This window comes from Rhizoctonia solani, chromosome 8, assembly GCF_016906535.1.
Source record: "Rhizoctonia solani chromosome 8, complete sequence".
Taxonomy (NCBI): domain Eukaryota; kingdom Fungi; phylum Basidiomycota; class Agaricomycetes; order Cantharellales; family Ceratobasidiaceae; genus Rhizoctonia; species Rhizoctonia solani.
This window is the reverse complement of record NC_057377.1, coordinates 1,243,506-1,262,822: the sequence shown is the minus strand read 5'-3', so window position 1 is coordinate 1,262,822 and position 19,317 is coordinate 1,243,506. Positions and strand designations below refer to the sequence as shown.

The 19,317-nt window shown below is 47.3% G+C and overlaps 5 protein-coding genes across 5 annotated transcripts; 2 read left to right on the top strand and 3 right to left on the bottom strand.

Moving 5' to 3' along the window:
• Positions 1–221: 221 nt before the first annotated feature.
• RhiXN_09840 (major facilitator superfamily transporter) lies at positions 222–1,929 on the bottom strand (the record flags this gene model as incomplete). The annotated part of the gene is made up of 8 exons (XM_043329656.1): positions 222–260; positions 391–479; positions 543–1,177; positions 1,232–1,288; positions 1,364–1,422; positions 1,477–1,553; positions 1,621–1,800; positions 1,854–1,929. The coding sequence occupies 8 exons, from the start codon at positions 1,927–1,929 to the stop codon at positions 222–224; spliced, it is 1,212 nt and encodes a 403-aa protein (XP_043182490.1).
• A 2,987-nt stretch (positions 1,930–4,916) lies between these two features.
• Positions 4,917–7,574, top strand: RhiXN_09839 (feruloyl esterase B; the record flags this gene model as incomplete). The annotated part of the gene is made up of 17 exons (XM_043329655.1): positions 4,917–5,158; positions 5,212–5,375; positions 5,434–5,447; positions 5,501–5,515; positions 5,574–5,597; positions 5,667–5,721; positions 5,776–5,785; positions 5,846–5,891; positions 5,936–6,071; positions 6,128–6,184; positions 6,238–6,259; positions 6,319–6,469; positions 6,521–6,746; positions 6,799–6,841; positions 6,895–7,053; positions 7,114–7,447; positions 7,509–7,574. The coding sequence occupies 17 exons, from the start codon at positions 4,917–4,919 to the stop codon at positions 7,572–7,574; spliced, it is 1,764 nt and encodes a 587-aa protein (XP_043182489.1).
• Positions 7,575–7,958: 384 nt separating this feature from the next.
• RhiXN_09838 (chitin deacetylase) lies at positions 7,959–9,920 on the bottom strand (the record flags this gene model as incomplete). The annotated part of the gene is made up of 7 exons (XM_043329654.1): positions 7,959–8,333; positions 8,390–8,580; positions 8,636–8,773; positions 8,831–8,904; positions 8,958–9,506; positions 9,567–9,598; positions 9,648–9,920. The coding sequence occupies 7 exons, from the start codon at positions 9,918–9,920 to the stop codon at positions 7,959–7,961; spliced, it is 1,632 nt and encodes a 543-aa protein (XP_043182488.1).
• A 5,565-nt stretch (positions 9,921–15,485) lies between these two features.
• RhiXN_09837 (uncharacterized protein) lies at positions 15,486–16,145 on the bottom strand (the record flags this gene model as incomplete). The annotated part of the gene is made up of 3 exons (XM_043329653.1): positions 15,486–15,785; positions 15,839–16,082; positions 16,132–16,145. The coding sequence occupies 3 exons, from the start codon at positions 16,143–16,145 to the stop codon at positions 15,486–15,488; spliced, it is 558 nt and encodes a 185-aa protein (XP_043182487.1).
• A 101-nt stretch (positions 16,146–16,246) lies between these two features.
• RhiXN_09836 (RNA recognition motif protein) lies at positions 16,247–17,644 on the top strand (the record flags this gene model as incomplete). Its single annotated transcript, XM_043329652.1, has 7 exons — positions 16,247–16,320; positions 16,523–16,768; positions 16,828–16,906; positions 16,986–17,135; positions 17,189–17,316; positions 17,372–17,455; positions 17,524–17,644. 7 exons carry the CDS (start codon positions 16,247–16,249, stop codon positions 17,642–17,644), a joined length of 882 nt encoding a protein of 293 aa, XP_043182486.1.
• Between the last annotated feature and the right edge of the window lie 1,673 nt (positions 17,645–19,317).

The following is a 19,317-nucleotide window of genomic DNA, read 5'->3' as shown; positions in this document are numbered from 1 at the left end:
AACTGACAATTCAAGAGTAAGCTGTCGAAACCAATCCTTTGCTGTGTGAAACTAGATAGAAGAGATATTACATTGTTTGTGGCTACTGTACGTTTGAAAGCTAGAGTGGATGTAGATTCAAGAACCTGGAACATTATTCAATCATTGCCCTTTTGTTGAGTTCGCTCTTCTCCTTCTCCACACCTCCCCGTAACGCCATTCAATCACGAACAACGGTACAGTTAGTAGGCATATCCCGCAAAAAAGTACATAGGTCCAGCCTGGATTAATCTTATTAATGACAAAGTCCTGTATCGAAATGGTCCCTGCACCAAGTAAACATCGCACGAAATTGTTCTGCGCAGCGCCGTTATTGCGTTGGTTCCGTACAAGAAGTGGCTGTTCACTCACTGATGCTGTTATGGAAGAGCCTTGAGCAGGATACATGTCCACAAGAATGGTTTGGTTGATAGTCATGATTGACATGCTTGAAAAGCCAACTAGGATAAGTCAATCCAGCGTTTTATTATCAAAACATGCAATCATAAGCCGCCAAGACTTACCAACAAACTGAAGTACAAGCGGGACAGCAAGATGCGCTTTTTGCTGAATACTCCACCCGTACCCCATGCTCGCACCCGTTACTGTAATAAAGAGGATAGGGACTCGCTTAAGTCTCGTGTGCTCAATTGGAAGGTCTTGTTTGTCCGGCTTTGTCGTGCATGTATGCACTCCCTTCTCGGCTTTGTTTTCTGTATGTTTGGACTGATTGGATGCGGAAGCAGCACCAGAAGTCACCCTCTCCTCCATTTTTTTCCAATCATAATCCAGCAACCTTCCCATCACGACCGAACCAACCGCACCGCCAACGCCATAGGCAATGAAACACAAACCAACTGTGCTTTGAGTCAAGTATGGGTATACTGACAGAAACAAAGGTGAAGTTGTAGTAGTAACTGAATAGAATAACGAGTAAATGATGCCAGTGCATATAAGGACCAGAAGGATATCGGGTTGGGTGAACACTCGAAATATATGAAGTGGATTGGCGCTTTTGCGGGGCACTGTTGAAGTCACGTAGGTACCCTCCGCTATCTTTGACACCTTTCTTCCGAGGATTAGTACAGGCGTTTGGTTCCATTTTTGAGGCGGTCTTGACCCATCGCCAACGATTGCACGTAGAGTTTCAGGGAACGTACTAACAGGAGTTATCAACAAATCAAACAGCGCTTATAGGTGTGTATATACTTACAGTGCCATGAATAACAACATGAGGCCCGTGGCAATGGCCAGGAACCAAAACATTGATCTGAAAAGCGAACACGAGCACATATTAGCGAGAGTGAGTTGCAAAGAGATGCTACCGATAGATTGGCATACATACCTCCACCCGAGTCCTCCGGATAGCAAGCCTCCTATAATCGGCCCAATACATGGACCAATCTATTATGAAAGTTATGGTGTATAGGCATCAGCTTTTGGAAGTAAATTGCCTACCATCGGTCCAAGCGTGAAAAGGCCCAAGAATCCCCCCCGTTCTGCAGGTGTTGCAATGTCGGATATTACTCCAGCACCTTGCGGGATCCGAGTTGAAATGAAGTTTAGTTCAAGTAACATTTAATCGGTTTATTTGATTCATACCGAGTGCAATCATGCTCGCCGAGCCCGCTGCCTGAAAGCAGCGCAATACCATTAAGAGCCAGTAGGCATCAGTCGGGACCAGTGCCAATCCAACACAAGACAACAGGAGCAGGGATAAACATGTCAGATATAGAGGCCGCCGTCCAAAGCGGTCCGCCAGGCCTCCCCATAGCATAGGGCCTATGATATGAGGTTAGATGGTATGCGCTTTGTGGGTATGCGTGCAAGCGTACTTATTCCCTGAAATACCATGTACATAGTCACCGTCAGGTTGATCAACTCAATGCTTTTCCCAAAAGCGTCGGCCATAGTGGGGATAGCAGGGAAATATACCGAGGATGCCAACGGACTACATTGTTGAACGGGAAGTGAAGATAAATCACAACAGTACACCGACCACATATTGAAAGGAACAGACCTAAACAGCCCAGCTAAGGCAGCCATTGCAACCATATACCATTTCTCTTGTTTTGTGTAAATAGAGAAGGGCTTCTCAACACCTAAGGGTTCTGCTCCCTCGGTCCTGTTAGTGTTTCGAACCTCGGATCTTTCATTACATTCAAGAGTTTCTGATTTTGGGCTGGAATCACCCAGGTGGGACTCTCCGTGCGGAGATTGGTTCAGATTCAATTCTCGAAGTGTTTGCTGACGTGCCGCCATACGTAATCGTCAACTGGGCAACGCCGTCCGGTCGTGGTTGTGTGATAGCCTTCGTGCGATACATCGGTTATTTATATGAGCCGGTACGTAAGGCAGAATTCGGCAAGGGTAAACGACCCCGGCCTCAAAGATTCTATGATCATCTTCTTGGACCAATCAGCGCTGATGCGCCAAACCAAAGGTTTAAAAATACACTTAGTGAATTCCTAGTGGTTAACGGTGAATCAAAGGGCGCATCTCCACAGCTTGAAACACGACAGAAGCTTCCCGGGAAGTCCCGGGTTGACCAATTAGCCGAACTGGCTGTCCTAAAATGTCTGTCTTTACGGGTAAGTGGAGTGTGGCTAGTACGAAAGAGACTATAACTATATATATTTAATACAAAATTTGATCACAAATGGCCGGATGCGTATAGTACTAAGTGCTAGTAAACTGATCTTTGCTCGACAAAGTCCAGCGCAGGAACCTCGCCATTTGTTTGATAAGCACAAGCCTCTCAAGCTCGGATTCAACTATCAGCGTGCTAATGCAACACAATCAACGATCGTGAGAAACTAGAGCTCGACGGGATGGGGTGCCCCGAGATCACAGTATGCTACTGTTTTAGCCAATGATTGTCAAGTTTCTCACTAATAATGTGAGAACGACCTAAGCGCTTTTAAGGTACGGCTCGTGTCATAGTATTAGTATGCCTAGGGTTTATAGATTGAAGATCGGGCCAATGGGTATATGTGCTGCTTCGGGTGTGGCCTTGGTATGTCAAACAGTTTGCCTACTCTCCGGTGTATCACAATAGTAGTGTTTTCGCTTTAAACCGTAGATTAATTTCCTTCAGGATTTTGGATCTAAGCAACGCGAAGTAGTAATATATGCATTTACCGTTGAGATTATCTAAATTTTTAGCTGGATGTCCCCTTCTAATACCCGGAATTACTATATGTGCAAGAATAGTCAGAGAGATAAGCTGTAAATGATAAACATAAGGTCTGAGACTATGCAAAAGCTAGCTTTACCTAAAAGGCATAAATTTCATGAAATCATCCTCTGTGAGAGGACAAGGTGATAGTGGAGATATGAGCCGTAATGTGTGGGGGCATCACAGTATCACATGCAAGTGGAAGTCGTGGTCGCGTGAGTCCGTTTTTTAAGCAAATTTCCAACTTATCCTCTGCCCGCTCGTCTGTGTAGGCTACGAAATCCAGACCGGTGAAGGTTGGGGAACCCCCGTGGCCACGAAGCAGCGAGGGTGGACTGGGGCGTCTGACCGCGATTCCGGCCTCGTGGGTGGGCGGCCTAAACTGGCTCTCATGAGCTTACGGGGTGGTGGGTGAGATAAAAACGACTTGCAAATGCGTGCTGCGGGACTCGGTATGTACGAGGCCGGACGGTGGAGGAAGTCCGACACAGGTCGACACAGCGTGAAGCAGTAGTCGCGTGACTCGCTACATGCTCCGGCTAAGTCGCTGTTTTGCGTCTCCGCACGCTTCATCGGAAAACGTCCATCAGGTAACTAATGGGGGCTATATGCGAACAAAGATAAACTGTCCGACAGGACAACTACAGAACAGCTACGTCGACATCCCCAAAGACACAACAAAAGTAACGGGGAAAGCGAGCCCAGCAGAAAAGAGACCAAAAGAAAAACTCCCTTTCCCGTATCCGGTCCGGCTACAAAAGGGGAAGAGCGGCAAACCTACGTGCATGAACTAACAATAGAGGCCAATTACGGAGTGCGAAATGAACTTGGAGACCTCTCAATCTCTTCGGTACAACCGAAGGTCTTGGAGAGAGTTGAGCTCTTGTGAGACCTTCGTGAGGTATTTCCGACTGTCTTCTAAGAGTGGACAGTGGAATAGTAAATGTGGGACAGATTGGATGAGCCCAGCACACGCACATCTTGCCTCCCCTTCACGTGAGTCCTTCAGACGCTACTCTATACTACCTGGGGTACCGAGCGCGAGGATTTAGTCTGTCCTCGCGTTTTTCAGCACCCGCCCACCATCTCTAAATTTTGTCGCACATTTATTATTGTCTATTGCTCATCTATTTCTATCATGTATCCATTTGTCATTGATGCATTTTATGCGGTTCTCTTACCCCAAGCCTTCGATTTGGGCGGCCGCAGGCTCCCTTATTGTACCGTGTACAGAGCACACATAGCACACATAGCACACATACAAGCGTGTCGGACAGTGTATAGATTGAGTAAGAACTGTACGCCTTTGTGAGTTGAATTGGGTCCCAAAGGCAGCATAATTTATGATGGTTTTCAATATTCGTACTGAAAAATACTCGCTCGCCGGCTCATTGACAATTCAAATAGTACTGAAAGTGATATTTTTTCAAGTAATGTACTACGTTTTAGTATCTTTCCTGCATACAATAGATATTGCCATGAACTTCATTCGGCGCGCTATGGAACTTTATCAAACAGCGCGTGTGCTGATTTCGAAAGTCGCTCTGACAGATTCCCCTGACTCAACAATCGGAATTGGGCGCTCTTAGCGGGCTTCTCAAAACAGCGATGAATCTACCGGGAGTGAAAACGTGACAAATTGGTCTTCCTGCTTTTTACCACTGCAAGCACCTTCGATAGGGCTTCGCGCAGTTTCAAAGAACAGCGAAGCAAAGTCAGCATGCCTAAGCAACTCACAAGACCTTTACAGCTGGCCTTAAAATACTGGGAGAAGTCCATCAACGACTTGAACTTACCTCTCTACCTAAGTCAGGTTCTTCCTATGAAGGGGTTTAAGAAAGCTCTCGGCCTCGGCATAATCGTAGCTGCAACGAATGGCACGGAAGCTACTATTGACTGCTCATCCCTTCTCGCCAACAGCAAGTCCTTGATTCCTGGTCTTCAGCCTTACTCGGCACAATAGTGAGCGTAACGATCCAACCTATGATCGGATACTAATCCCCATTCAACCAAAGCTATTCAGCGGGAACCACCTTTTCGACTCCTGATGCTAGTCCCCGATACAACACTCCTGTTCCAAATCTATCAGCATTCTGTCGATTCGGAGCGGAGTTCAATACCTCAACGGATTCCAAGTTTCGATTTGAGGTTTGGATGCCCAATGCTGATCAATGGAATGGTAAGCCCGGATTTCAGAGCTCTATCCATATATTGACAACAATATCAAAAATTTACAGGAAGGTTTGCTTTTGTAAGACAAAGTAATACTATTTCTCGACTATGAGCTCACACCGCAATATACAGGTCGGAAACGGTGGAGTAAGCAGTAAAAACGGCTAGTCTGAAGACTACTGAACTAATGAGCTACGATGATTAGTATGCCGGGGGCGTCAACTACCCAGTAAGCTGATCGTCTCTTGGTTGAAATTCAAGTACTGGCGGTTGGCTAATTGAATTGAAATTACCATAGGATATGGGAATTCCCTTGAGTAAATACGGGTTTGCAGTAGCAAGCACCGATACCGGTAGATAAAAATAGCTCTTGTACCGCCACTTAAATTGATACCTATGGTTTGTAGGTCACAATGGGTTCGTATCTCTTTAGTTGCGAGTACTATTCGACAAATTACTTACATGTTCCTATTCAAGAACATCCGAGGATGGCTCATTCACTATAGGGAATCCCGAAACCCAGGTCAGATATCAAACATCTCGCACTTCGGTGTTCAATGACACTAGTACTGCAAGCAGATTGACTTCGGGTACCGCGCTGTGCACATGAGCACGGAGTTCTCCAAGAAAATAGTCGAGCAGTACTATGGTAAACCTGCATCATACAATTACTGGATTGGTTGTTCCAGTGGCGGGAAGCAAGGTCGGTGTTAACTTAGTTACCGTTGAAATGCATGGTACGATAGCGTTCATTGGAAGGTATGAAATCGATTCAAAAATATCCGGAAGACTACGACGGGGTTGTTGCTGGAGCACGTGAGTGGCCACACTGTTTCAGTACTGATCTGATACAAGCAATTATATCCCAGCTGCTCAGTGGTGGACACACCTGTAAGTTCAGGCTCGGACAAGATGCTCCAGGACTAATTAATAGTGGTGTAACTTCGTAGGAGCGGGTTCCTCGTCCATGTTAACCTCTTGAATTCCCAGAATACCACACCTGGCGCAATCATCCCAACCTCATTCTTCCCAGCCCTTTTCGAGGAAGTCACTTCTCAGTGTGACGAAATTGACGGAGTAAAGGACGGGATCATCACAAATGTAAGCGTCAATATATACAATATATTTCACACATTGACAACTTGACTATAGCCCCGAAGATGCAAGCCAGATCTAAGCAACTTGGCCTGCGGTGCGAGCAACCCTTCAGCTTTCGTCGACGCAAATACATGCTTGTCAGGACAACAAATGATAACTCTTGACGCTATTCGGTCGAATTGGACGTCAAGCGAAGGAGCGTTTTTGTTCACAACAGTCGAACCGGGAAGTGAGTTTGGGTGGAACAGTTCGGTCTCTGGGGTACCATACCAAGTAGGATGTAAGTGTAAATTTCATGATCAATTATATATTTTACTCATACAGAAACCTAGCGGATTACTTTCTGTATCAGGTTCTTAACAAAACCAGCAAAAGGTGCGTCGCAGCAAGCTTGCATTTACCCCTTTTCACTATATTGTCTACTCTAGCACTCTTTCGATAAATGAAACCGAACTCCAGGCCCTCTTGACCATGGCCGATGAGACGAACCCGGGTGATATTGATGCGATGAACCCAGATCTAACACAGTTCTTCAGTCGTGGAGGAAAACTCATGCAATTTCATGGGTTTGGAGACCCGCTGATCCCGTGAGTCTCTATCACGCATACATTCAATAAAACGGTCTAACTTGATATAACGAACATCAGGGCAGGAAGCTCGTTGGTGTACTACGAGAAAGTCAGATCGTTCTTCAATCACACAGATCTGAGCGATAGTTACAATCTGTTCATGGTTCCCGGGATGGCCCATTGCAGGGACGGACCTGGGGCAAATGCGTTCGGGGCGTCGAGTCAGCGGGATGCGTCTCTCGGAGGAGCGGGCCAATCACTCAAGTTCGATCCCGAGCATGACATGATTTTGGCGACGATCGACTGGGTCGAAAACGGCCGAAAGCCGAGGTCTATTGTTACGACTCGTTGGAAAGAGTCGAATATGACAAATGGGCCTGACTACACTCGTCTGTTGTGTCCCTACCCTCAGGTATGACTTTAAAGTTAGTAGGCCATGTGTATAAAGCTAAACACACTTCTGTGGTTGTTAGGAAGGAATCTTCAAAGGGGGAGACGATAAAAATGCAACCAGCTACGTTTGCGGTATACCAACCTAATTGAATAAGGCCTACCGCTTCTTTATTTCTTCTTCCGCTGTTATTTGGAAGTCGGCTCTTGTTACCCTTTCTATTTCTTCTTGAGAATCGAACAAATCTTTCAGCCTCTTCGTACACATCCACGTTGTGTGTATCTCAAGTATTCTGTTACTTCCAAAGAAAGACACCGATTTTATTAAACGAAAGGAATGTATAGAAAAGTCCAAGTAGTACTTGGAAGCCAGCAATGTCCGCAAACGAAAAAAAAAAGATAAAGGCGGATGAGGTGTGACTGATGATCCACAGCAAGTCATTGCAGGAGAAACAGAAAACAGAAATGTCCAAACTAAATGTCTCAATGCAAATCCACTAGGGTAAGTCCTTCAAAAACCATCAACTACAACATTATGCAAGCACGCTGCCAACGCCAGCAATCATGCCAACGGTCATCGCACCAAGCGTGCACAAAATTGCAGTAAGACCAGTCTTGCCGAGCAACCCTTCAGCACCGTTGAAGGGAACGTAGGTAGGGCCAGCAGTAGATGAGCTAACAGTGCCACCAGTTCCACCACCAGTAAGATTGGCACCGTTGGGGCCAATTGGGCGAGATTGATCGACGAATTGGCAGGCGGAATCTTGGCAGAGACACTTGGAGCCAATGGGGTCCCAGAAGGGAGTGCTACAGTTGGCTGGGAGGCGTCCACGGAGGGCCTTGCCTTCGGCAGTAGCCTGAGGTGGGTTGGGGTTGCCGGGACTGGGCACCTCTTGCGGGCAGCCGTACTAAACACCCAAGGGTTAGAATCAATTTGAACCAAATAGAGTAGATTGATGCTTACGCAAGTGAAGAAGGGGAATTCATTGAACATGCACTTGTCAAGCAAGCCCTCCTGATTGGCTGGGATACCATTGCAGATCTTTTGCGATACTTGTGGAACTTGGCATTGGAACTCGGGGAGCGTATTGAGTTGAGAGGCCGGTACCGGGTTACGAACCCAAGCAAGGAGCTGCTCGTTGGAGACAATCCAGACTGGCGATAACGAAAATAAGAAACATGGCTTGCGGACGACTGGTCGTAAACTTACCGTTCTGCTGTTGCTGAGCCCAATCAATGAAGTCGTTGATCATTTTGACCATTGCAGTTGGGTTAGCAACTCCGGGCACATCTGGGGCAACATGGATCGGGTGAGTGTAGAGACCAAAGGGCTGGCGGTTGTTTTGGTCTGGAACCTGATGTCAGCAGGTTGATCGAACCCTCACAAAATCGAGGGTAGGCTTACAGTGAGCGGTGAAGGTGTTCCGCATCCACTGACCAACAGCGGACACATTATTGGCACCGGATGCGTCGACGTCGCTAGAAAGAAGCGATGATTAGTCAGGGTTCTGAACGATCGGCAAAGCACTCACAGCCATGGGTCCATGAGATGAGGGCCTTCCACGCCACGCTCATCAAAGATGGCATACATAGGAATCTCCCACAGACCGGGGAGTTTCGGCTCGCCGTTGCAGACACCAGCAACGCTTAAACAGTCGTTTGCCAGACCATTATCCAGGGTGTAAGGCCAGTATGCATCGGTTCCAGGATCGGTGACTGGGATACTGGAGGTTGCACTCGAATCATAGAGGAAGCTCGCGGCACCCAGTGCCTTGAGGGTGTTGACACTATAGTTCAAGAAGGGAGCACGGAATCCCTTAAGGTCGGTGAAGGGAATACCAGCGAGCGCATTGAGTGCGATCAGATTGCCGTTAATCTCGTCAGACTCGGCCGCGGCAACATGCGACATGGTATGGTCCGCAATTTCGTTTCCAGCAACATACCAATCGGTAACCATGGTGTAGTTGGTGTAGTTGAGTGAAGTAAAGTAAGTCATCTTGGGCTGACAGCCATTAGGATTTTTGCGTTGAGCAAGGAATTGATTGACAGAGTTGATAGTGTAGGCTTGAACCGCATCGTCGCTGAAAACGCAATAGATGTGAATACACAGTATTCATGGTAGTGTTCGGGCCCATACTTACGCGGTGAAAACTAGAAATTGAGGAGTATCTTCCTGTGGTAACCGGTTAGCGACGAGGCAAATTCCGAAATAGGTAACGTACCCTCGCAATGCCACCCGGAATGTTTGTTGAGGCACATGCACAATTGGGGAGCTTGCACTTGTTGGGATCACAACTGTAGCCATTGCCTCCGGGAGTTGTGGTTGGGCCAGTAATACCTCCGTCCTGTCGTTTTTCATGATCACGAATAAAATCAACAGACACAGCCCCCTCTCGCTGTTGGTCGTGTCGGATCAACGGCTTGCGGGGCCAGTGGGGTGGGTGGGCGGCGGTAAGGAGAGGAAGGGCGGCGAGCGCGAGGAGAGCGGACACCATAGCGAAGAAAAGAATAGGGGATCAAGGAAAGTGGAGCAACTGCCAGGTTGATTGCTTAAGTACAGTACGAATCCCGTCGATCCACGCTCAGGCGCTTCTCACATAGCCGCCGATTACCTCAGCAATGCCGAGCCGAGCCCCACTCCCCATTGGGCCACCATAGAAGTTTCTCGATTTCAATATTTACAGAGCTCCATGGGGTGTTCGGGACCCGGGATATGCATGTACCCTTCGGTGGTTCCAGAGCTCACTGCATCTCCCAACAGCCTGTAGTCTTAAACTTGCCGATTGGGTAGGGCGGTGTCGGTAAGTATGCGGTCTACCGATGTCACACGGGCAGGAATATGAAGATACCGAATCTTTACGCCATCTTGAAGCTGGCTCTGGGATGAGGTAGCGAGGCCTCTATGGGGTAACGTACTAGATCCGGAAGCATTCTAGCATGCCAGGTATCCTGGTACCCGGCCATAGTACGTTAAATCGTTGCAGCAGAAAGAGCTCGAACTCGGTCAAGTACCTAGGTAGGAGCATGGTACGAATCATCTGATACTATGGGGATCTAGTCTTCCCATTAATCAAATCTTGCATTATCCTTAAACCAACATAACCCAGCGATGCGCCGAACGTATTGGACGAGACAGTCTCATCATTCGTCGACGGCAGTTCGGTTATGTAAGGATTAATCCAGTTAGGACTCATACCGATTTGGGCTAAGAATAAGAATCTTCGGTCGATCACAAGCTCCAATTGTACTCATTGTGTAATCGATAGCTTTTCCGTAGCTTGTTACGGCGTTGGCAAGTGTGCCATTGGAGATCTTAGCATTATTCCCGCTAGCCGGTTCAAGGATTCAAACAGAACTGATAAAAATTAAATGAATTAGAAGTATTTGACTTGATGTACTGCTGTCAGCCAAGCTGTGCATTAAAGGCTCTCGAATAACCCCCTGAACACAAGATTTTCGGCCATTGTATATGTGGCTCCCGGAATTGAAGCTGCGGGGTGAGATTGTACGTTACCCGGTTGCAAAGAACGAATATTTAATCAGCGATCAAGTGAGAGTAGCGCATCACTACATCACGGTCACTGTGTTCCCCCAAGGTGCGGATTATCCGCACCCAAAATCCGGACCCTGGGGTCCGGATTTTCATTTCCGAGGCACGTGACCTGCGGGCCAAAGTATAGTGAGGGTGCGGATTTTGCCAAAAATCCGCACCTTTTGGGTTCACGGTGGGTGTAAGCTCAAAGTGCGTCTATTTAACTCGTTGACAAAGACGGAGAGAAAATATGTTTTTGTCACTTTTTGTGCAGACCCTACAAGCGCGTATTCAACTACTGCAATGTTTTCGCGTCCTACTATATGCATACACAGGCACCTACTAATGTTACAACTTCCGGCTACTCTTCGCATTATTAATCAGTTCATTACTTCTTATTTAAGTTGACCTGGATCCCGAGCGGCCCTCTGCGTCTCATCTTGCCTGTAGCTGCGTGTTGTTTTATCTCTATGGGGGTCCCAAAAAACCTGGAGTGCTCTGGAGCGCCCTGGTTTCAGGAACCTCCTTGCTAGGATTCAATGGATCTAGGTTGCTTGGCAAGAACTTGGGAGCACTCCATAAGCACTTCCAAGCATCGTATCAAACGCTCCGGAGTGCTCGCCAACAATAGCAAGTCCTGAAGCGCTCCTAAGATTTTCGGGGCCTTGTAGAGGTTCAGGGTGTCTTAGTGGTTCACAATGATTCTCTTGTTCAAGGTGCTCACCCCAGGGCCATATGTTTCTTATCTTAGTATCATATATTCTAAATTTGCTGATGCGATACTTGCAATATTGGAGGACTTTTGTAGCCGTCACAAGGTCATGGTGCTGTTGCTTGATATGCCAATCTATTATAAACAAAACTTTGCAATATTTTTACGCTCACTCAATGGCCTACAATTGCGTTTTCCAATATATTATTCAACAGATTGAGGGAGATAGATCCCAACACTGCAAATGATTATACCTTTATTCGAAAACTACGTCTGTTTAGGTGCACAATCCTTTCTTTGACGCTGAAAAGTATAATTTTCACTCGCCTAATTCATTGGTTGAGGATGGATAACTGCGTCCTACTCAAGAGTCAAGGAGGGTCTCCGCTTGGTTTGAGGAACCGTGACGTTCTTGAAAAATGAGGCTCTTTTGTTGGATGGTTCTCAAAAAATGTTCAAGACTCACAGGTTTGTGCTATGTGCAACCTACCTCTGCGGGATTTACCATGGCGGTTGCTACTGGTGTAGCGTATAGAACGTATGGGCTCTAATTTATAAACCTGCACGTAATCATACTACGCGTGTATTGATCTGAGATATTTGCTTTCAATGAGACGCGCCATATATGTAGTATTTGCCGATCGATAGCAAGACTTGAATTCCACTACCACGGAATCACATAGGCGAAGTGGGTCGCTCGATTCACGGTAAATTCAAACGCCATCTATAGCTAATGGATCTGATCTCTCGCCATAGTGTATTATTATTGCCTTAGCCTGAGTTTGACGAGGACTTATTGCAAGAAGATTTTCATGCTTACTCAGCTCCGGTATTACAGTATACCCACCTTTTCTCCTGTTTGTTTCATTGTGCTATAAGTGAATTCAGCCAGCCCTAGCCAGTCTTTTATTTAAACCAGATCTGATCTGCTGTAAGTGAGCTCCGATATTACACTGTTCGTGATTCGGGATTCTGCTAGCGCTATAGCTAAGCTACACCCAATAAAAGGTACATGACGGTAGGCACACGCTCCTACTACAATCACATCAAAGCTTCTGGATCGTCACGGTGGACCCCAAAAGTGCGGATTTTCTGGGCGTAAAAAATCGCGCATTAATGCGGAGTCTTGGCGAAATCCGATCAGTTTTTTTTTTATGAATCCGCATCCTCAACTCACCCCTGTGTCGTCAAGGTGCGGATTCTGCGATTTTAGGTGCGGATGTCTGGTAAAATCTCAACGTCATGTGGGTTTTCCGTACTTTGGGGGCTCACCGTGCGTTTTGCGCTGACTTCACTCCTGTACAACTTTGGGCTTTCCAACGGATTCTGAATTAGAGTGTCGGACACGCCTTGCTTCTCATCACTCGAGCACCCAATTCAGGAATTGAGCTTTGCTCTTTGTGTTTTTAAAAATTGCACTTAAAGGAACCACCGGTGGCCAAAATCAATTCATTGTGGGTAAATTGAAAAAGGTAATCCGACGACTTAAACTGGGAGCTCACCCACGACTCAGGATTGGACATCGCAAAAGTTCTGTCAGCATTGACGCTGAGCATCGCGTCAATCGTGTGGCACCTGTGTTTGAAGATTGCCTACCCAATGCGGCTTGCGATAGAGAATTCATACTCACCCAGAGATACCAATGTGTCCTATTGCCAAGCGGCTTCAGTCGCTTTAAAGATGTGGACCAAATCACAAGGCTCACTGGATAGTTCACACCACCTGAGATCTGGTGCACGAGTCTTACTTCAATGGAGCTAAGATCGAGCCTATCTGAAAGTTCTTACCCCTCCAATGTCGACCTGCTGATTCAGAATCGATCCCAGTGGAAACTATTGGTCCCGGACGAGTCGCATACAAAACGAGAGTGGCTTATGCTCCAGAGACCTAATCAAAGAGTATCAATCTATTCCTATTCTATGCTACTTACTGTTCCAATGGTCATTTTTTGGGAGCCGAACCTCAAAGTGAAGCCTTGACGTCTCTGAAATATTTGAGGATTTCTCCAAACCGGCGAAGTTCTGGCAAATTATAAGCTGACTCGGGGTAATCCAAACTTCCTTCTGGAACAATTTTAACATTTTCTAGATGCCTTGTAGTATACCAATGCCCACGAAGGATAGAGAAGACGAAGTTAAACTTATACGACAGCAGCGTATGGTCAGAGACCTGAAATGAGCTCCCTAGAAGAGTCGATGGACCCTCGCTAATCTAATAGCTTGTTCATGCAGTTTCCATAGCTAAAGTCATACAAACAATAATCCACTTTGACGTAATGTATGGCTCATTCTATCTACTTGCTTGTCAAATCTGGCGCTACTCACATGCAACGGTTAGGTGTTACTCACTCAGATAAACCCCAAGCACTTTCATAATGGATTGTAAAAATGATTGAAATATTCTAAGTAAGCTCAACCTCTTGCAATAATGTGCTTGCTTTTATCGATATTTCGTCAATGCCTCGTGGTAATGAGGCGACAAAACAGGTGATTCGCGTGATATGTGGGTATAATTCAACGCCAATACCTCCGGACGTTGCTATGGTCGTTCGTAGCACAAAAAGCCTTTATTGGGGCATCGACAAAACCATGTGTTACAAAAAGCAAACACCAGTTGGAGGATCCAAGGCCCTTGATCTTGTCGGCGCACCATAGGTTGAACAAACCGGGTTCACGCTCACTAAATAAACTGACGAGCTTCGGTCACCCCGCCTGGATATAATTAGCGTGCATATAAGCACAGGGTGTGCTTCTATCTTGGGCTATTAATTGCAAGTTCAGTTCTTGGTAGAAAGTTTTGTAACCCTGGGCGACGCAATGTAAGTCATTCTCTTGCTAACCTGGATTATAATTAGCCATCTTATAGTTGAGAACCATGCGTGTAAATCTTAAGTTTGAGGAAGCTGAGCCTAGCGGGTGGTTGAAAATCAGCCACTTAACGACCAATGTAATCTAAAGCATGCCTGGAAGCTCTCCTAATTATCTATGGCTATCTGTATACGCTCTCTATCCGAACCTCTCGGCAAGCACGAGATCGATGTATTCCTACTTACGAAACTGGGTTGCTATTGCCGCCTCGGCCACGGCTGTGACATAGTATCCCCCGGTCAGACAAGATTTGATTAGCAATTCAGCTGAAGCTTCTGATAAGTGAGGTGGCCTTTTACATCTCGTTGCACCCGGCAGCGAGCCCAACCCGGACTACTCAAGCAGGAAGCAGGCCGCCCTATATCCAATTCATTTTTTCTTCCAAACAGCGGCCGGAAGGCTAGGAAGACAATAACTCACTCAGGACCCAAATAATGATCTGTTCTGATCATGATATGGACCCCAATAAGCTTCCCCTATTACTTATTACACCAGGTCTTCAGTTCGAGACCTTGGTTGGGGTTCCAAAGTCCGACTATCAGATTGTATGACCATATAATTGGACACTTGGCCTATGCTATTCAAAAGGACCGCCGCAGTAAATAAATTTTGACCCTGCTATGCGCGCGGTTGAAGATGTGCATGTGGCGATGAATGATCGGCTGGAATGATCGGTCGAGGCGGGAGAGAAATGACGTATGTGAGCGCTAAAATGGCGGATGCCAGCAAACACAGGATGATGATATTCGCAATAAAAAGCACAGAAACTAATCACATTGGCTGATGTAACCGCGGGAACCGCTAGGTCAACAATGAAAGATAGGTTGCAGGACCATCAGTTCGGCTAGGTTCAAATCGTGTCGAAAACAAATGGATTGCAATAACATTGTAAGATAGCAATGTGGCTCAAGACTAAATATAGGAAGCAGAGCGGTACCGTATGTCAAAGTTAACGGGGGTCGGTTACGACTTTATTAGCTGCGGCGTTTATCCGCTCTTCAGACCATCGCCTATCGATGAAATGGAAGTAATAAGGTGCTCGACGACTGCATACCCCTGAGAAAGACAAATGATCAAACGAATCCATATGCAAGCGATGCCCATACAGTGGATGGGAAGCTGACTTCTTTACCTTTTCTTGCAATGCGGACCAAGGTGCATCTTGACTTCCATTAAGGGTTACTAACAAAACGGGGTTGAGAGCCTCTGCAACGGAGCCATGAACGGGAAGGGTCAGGACGCGCCCCAACTGACCATTGGCCCGTTAGTAGAGTACGCATTTCGTTAGATGAAATTGCTTACGTCGCATTCTACCCTTCCAACTGCAATCCCACTATTGTCGCTCGAACCCGTACCGGGAGCCAACGTGTCTCGCGCTAGGTTTGTAGTGACAGATTCTCGCCAGGCATCAATTCCCAGAGCGGCTACAACCCGTACCCTGCGATTCCGTGTCTCGGAGGTCGTGTCGACAGTGTCAACAAAGGTCAGTGTTGCTCCATTCGGGTCAGAAACGACCACCGTGTGAACGTCGCTCCCCGATATTCCCCTATCCAACAGACAGTCTAAGCTCTGGATGTCAAACATTGCACGGGTACTCGGTGGTGGTCATGGTGGAAAGCGTCCCCGACAGTAGCGCTTATTGTATGACAAATAAATCCTGTGATCAAATATAGAAATGACGTGGGATACCGAAGGGCAACACGCGGGTTCATGCTGAGCCACATCCGACACCAAACAAGCAAGACCCGGAATCAACACCAAATCGACTATAGAAATGAACGAGGGTGAGCGCCGAGGTATTTCGACACTAGTGAATACTCTGCTATAAACCTGTCGAAAAATATGATAAATTTTGCTTGCCGGCCGCTCGACAGAGGCGACACTCAACGGCTCGCATTTATGCTTCACCGCCGGTTATCTATGCGACTCAAGGTTGCTTGTCCTGGGAACCCTTTTCTATTAACTTAAATAATGACATTTCTATAGCGACTCTAACCTTCCGACTTCGAACTTACACCTACCCTTTTTGATCCCAGCATGGGCTAATTCTACCGATACTACTCCTGCCACTGCTGTCGGTGGGTGGGATACGACAGGGAATGGTCAGGCTGGTCGGGAACCGGAGCCGGAACCGAACACAAAGAGCAACAACCCTGCCCCTACTCCAGAACGCGAGTCAAGGCGCAGTCGTAGTCGTAGCCCGATCCGAAATGGTACAGACCGGCGTGGCAGGTACGGAATCCTCGAACCCTCTGATAAAGCAAGTGGCCTCGAGATCATCCTTTCTATAGGGACGATAGTAGCAACCCAGGCACGAACCTGCATATCTCTGGTCTGCACCCCCGCGTGACGGATCGGCAACTAGAAGACGTGTTCGCCAAATACGGCAAGGCAAGTAGCATGCAGTGATTGCATCAAGGCAGTATCCGAATGACTAATTCTCCATTAGGTCGAAAAGGCGCAAGTTGTGTACGACCCTCATACTCGTGACTCGCGCGGGTTCGCCTTTGTCCTAATGCATACACTTGAAGAAGCTGAAGCAGCCATCACCGGTCTGAACGGATATGTCCTCGAAGGCTCGGCCCTGCGTATCGACAAGGTGGGTTGCACATGGGATTGTCGAACAGGGGTGAATTCTGACTGTTTGATCAGGCTAGGCGCGGCAGAGCTCGCACGCCTACTCCGGGTAAATACGTGGGACCCTCAAAATATTCTGAACGATCATATGCTCCGCGTGAATACGATGACTATAGATATCGAAGAGGTGGCGACTACGACGAGTGAGTGCCAAGCTGTTCATCCATCAATCTCCCGTAATTCCAACGTCCATCTCAGTTATTACAACCGTGGATTTGATAGGCGTAGGTGGTATGACGAAGATCGATACGGCGAGGATCGGTATGGTGGGCGGTACGAGAGGTGAATCCCCCGCACATGTCAAAATGCATCAGCAGATCAGTTACTCACTTTACCACGCAAATTTTCAGGTACGGCAGCTCTCGCTCACGTTGGGACAGCAGGGACTACAGGGACTATGAGAGGGATTACGATTATGAAAGAGGTAGTCGCTATAATCGCGGGGGGCGTGATGACTATTCAAGACGATAATGCTGTGAACCTAAAAGCTTCAGGCAGGGATTCCATAACCGGGTCAATTTCCCCAGGGTGGTGTGAACAAGTTAGAGCCTCGTGTCGACTGCGAATAGTCGTGTGTCTGTTTTGTACTTGCCCGGTTTTAATCGACGTCATGCTTCCCCCCCTGTCGCAGCGACCTTGTGACCAAGACGCGGCCCGAGCGCCCGGACCTGGCCAATTGGTCAATTTAGTTGATTTTTTTCGACCATCGCGCCCATCGACGATCTTTCCATCTGTGCCGATTCATCGCGGCTCTGCTTATCGGCGAAGCTCGAAAACCCTTTGCACGTGATCGGCGCTCATTATTTGGATCGGACTGAAATCGCGGCTCCGATGATCGGCTGATAAACAGGGACACACTCATAAGTCTTGACATGCTTATATACAAAATTCGATACGCGCCCCTGGAGCGTTTTCATTTGTGGCCAAAATCGATTTGAAACCGGTATATAAATCAATGTAAATAAGTATCTATTCTAGGGATGAACCTGCACCCATCCGCCCTATGAGACCATGGCCACGCGAACGAACCTTGCTTGGGGCGCAGCCCATGTTACCCCGCACAACCAGGGCCACGTCGGCGACTGATCAATCTTGTTTGAGAGCGAGTCGCGTCCGAGTCGAGCTCAAGGTCTCGGAGCATGGTGAAATCACTCGCGAAAGGCAAGTGGAGATAGGGCTCTCCAAATCAGTGTGCCTTGGATCACCAACAAATTAGATTCAATATCCACAATTAAATCGGGGTGGTGGGAGGGCGGCTCAAACCTCAACCGACGATAAGCAAAATCCCACCCCCACTATTGCCCCACTTTGGACTCTGGCTTCACACTTTGTTGGAGTAAAGATACATGCGGGGGATGGCCGTCTTGAACGTCATAGCTGCCTATTTTACAACGTTGTGCTAACGAATGCAGGACTGAGAGAACAGATGTTACGTCGTCTCCCCCGCATTTACCCAGAAATGAGATCGTGGAGCAGCTGGAGGGGGAGAGAAGGCCGTACCCTCATTTACTTCGAACGTGCGTGCCATGAGGTAAACTAGGCATGTCCGGGCAAGCTGCACGTCGATGAGCTGGATTAGATTCCACGTTATACAAGTGTGAACATCTTTGGTTATACAACAAGTACATACATATGTTTACCGGGTCGGAAGGTCCTGTCCTTCTCACTCGTCGTTCTGATGGGGCACGCGAGAGGCTCGCACAGATATGGTAGTGATGAACAGGGTGAGTGTGGGGTTGCAAGTCTACAATAGGTACGGCTGGAGATTGCCACCCCTGAGGGCCAGATTTTGATCACCGAAGGGATTGTATTCCAAACCAAACGAACTGTAGGTTCAAAGATGCAGCTGAGATTCAACTTTCGGAAGACCGGAGGCAAGCGCTTAGCGACAGAGTAGTAAAGGGAAGGGGCAAGACCAGTTTACGTTGTTGTGTTTTCCTTGGGGGCTGTCTTGGTGTTCTTCTTGTCTTCCAAGATTGTGTATACACAAAGTACGTGATCGCAATTGAGTCTGTGCGTAAAGTTCTGATCAGGGATCCACCCAGTTTTGCGATTGCGAGCTCGAATAGCACCACCCATGATCGAAGTAGATGGTCCAGGTAAGAGACGGAACGCCTCGGCAAGTTCCTGGGAGTTGTTGCTGG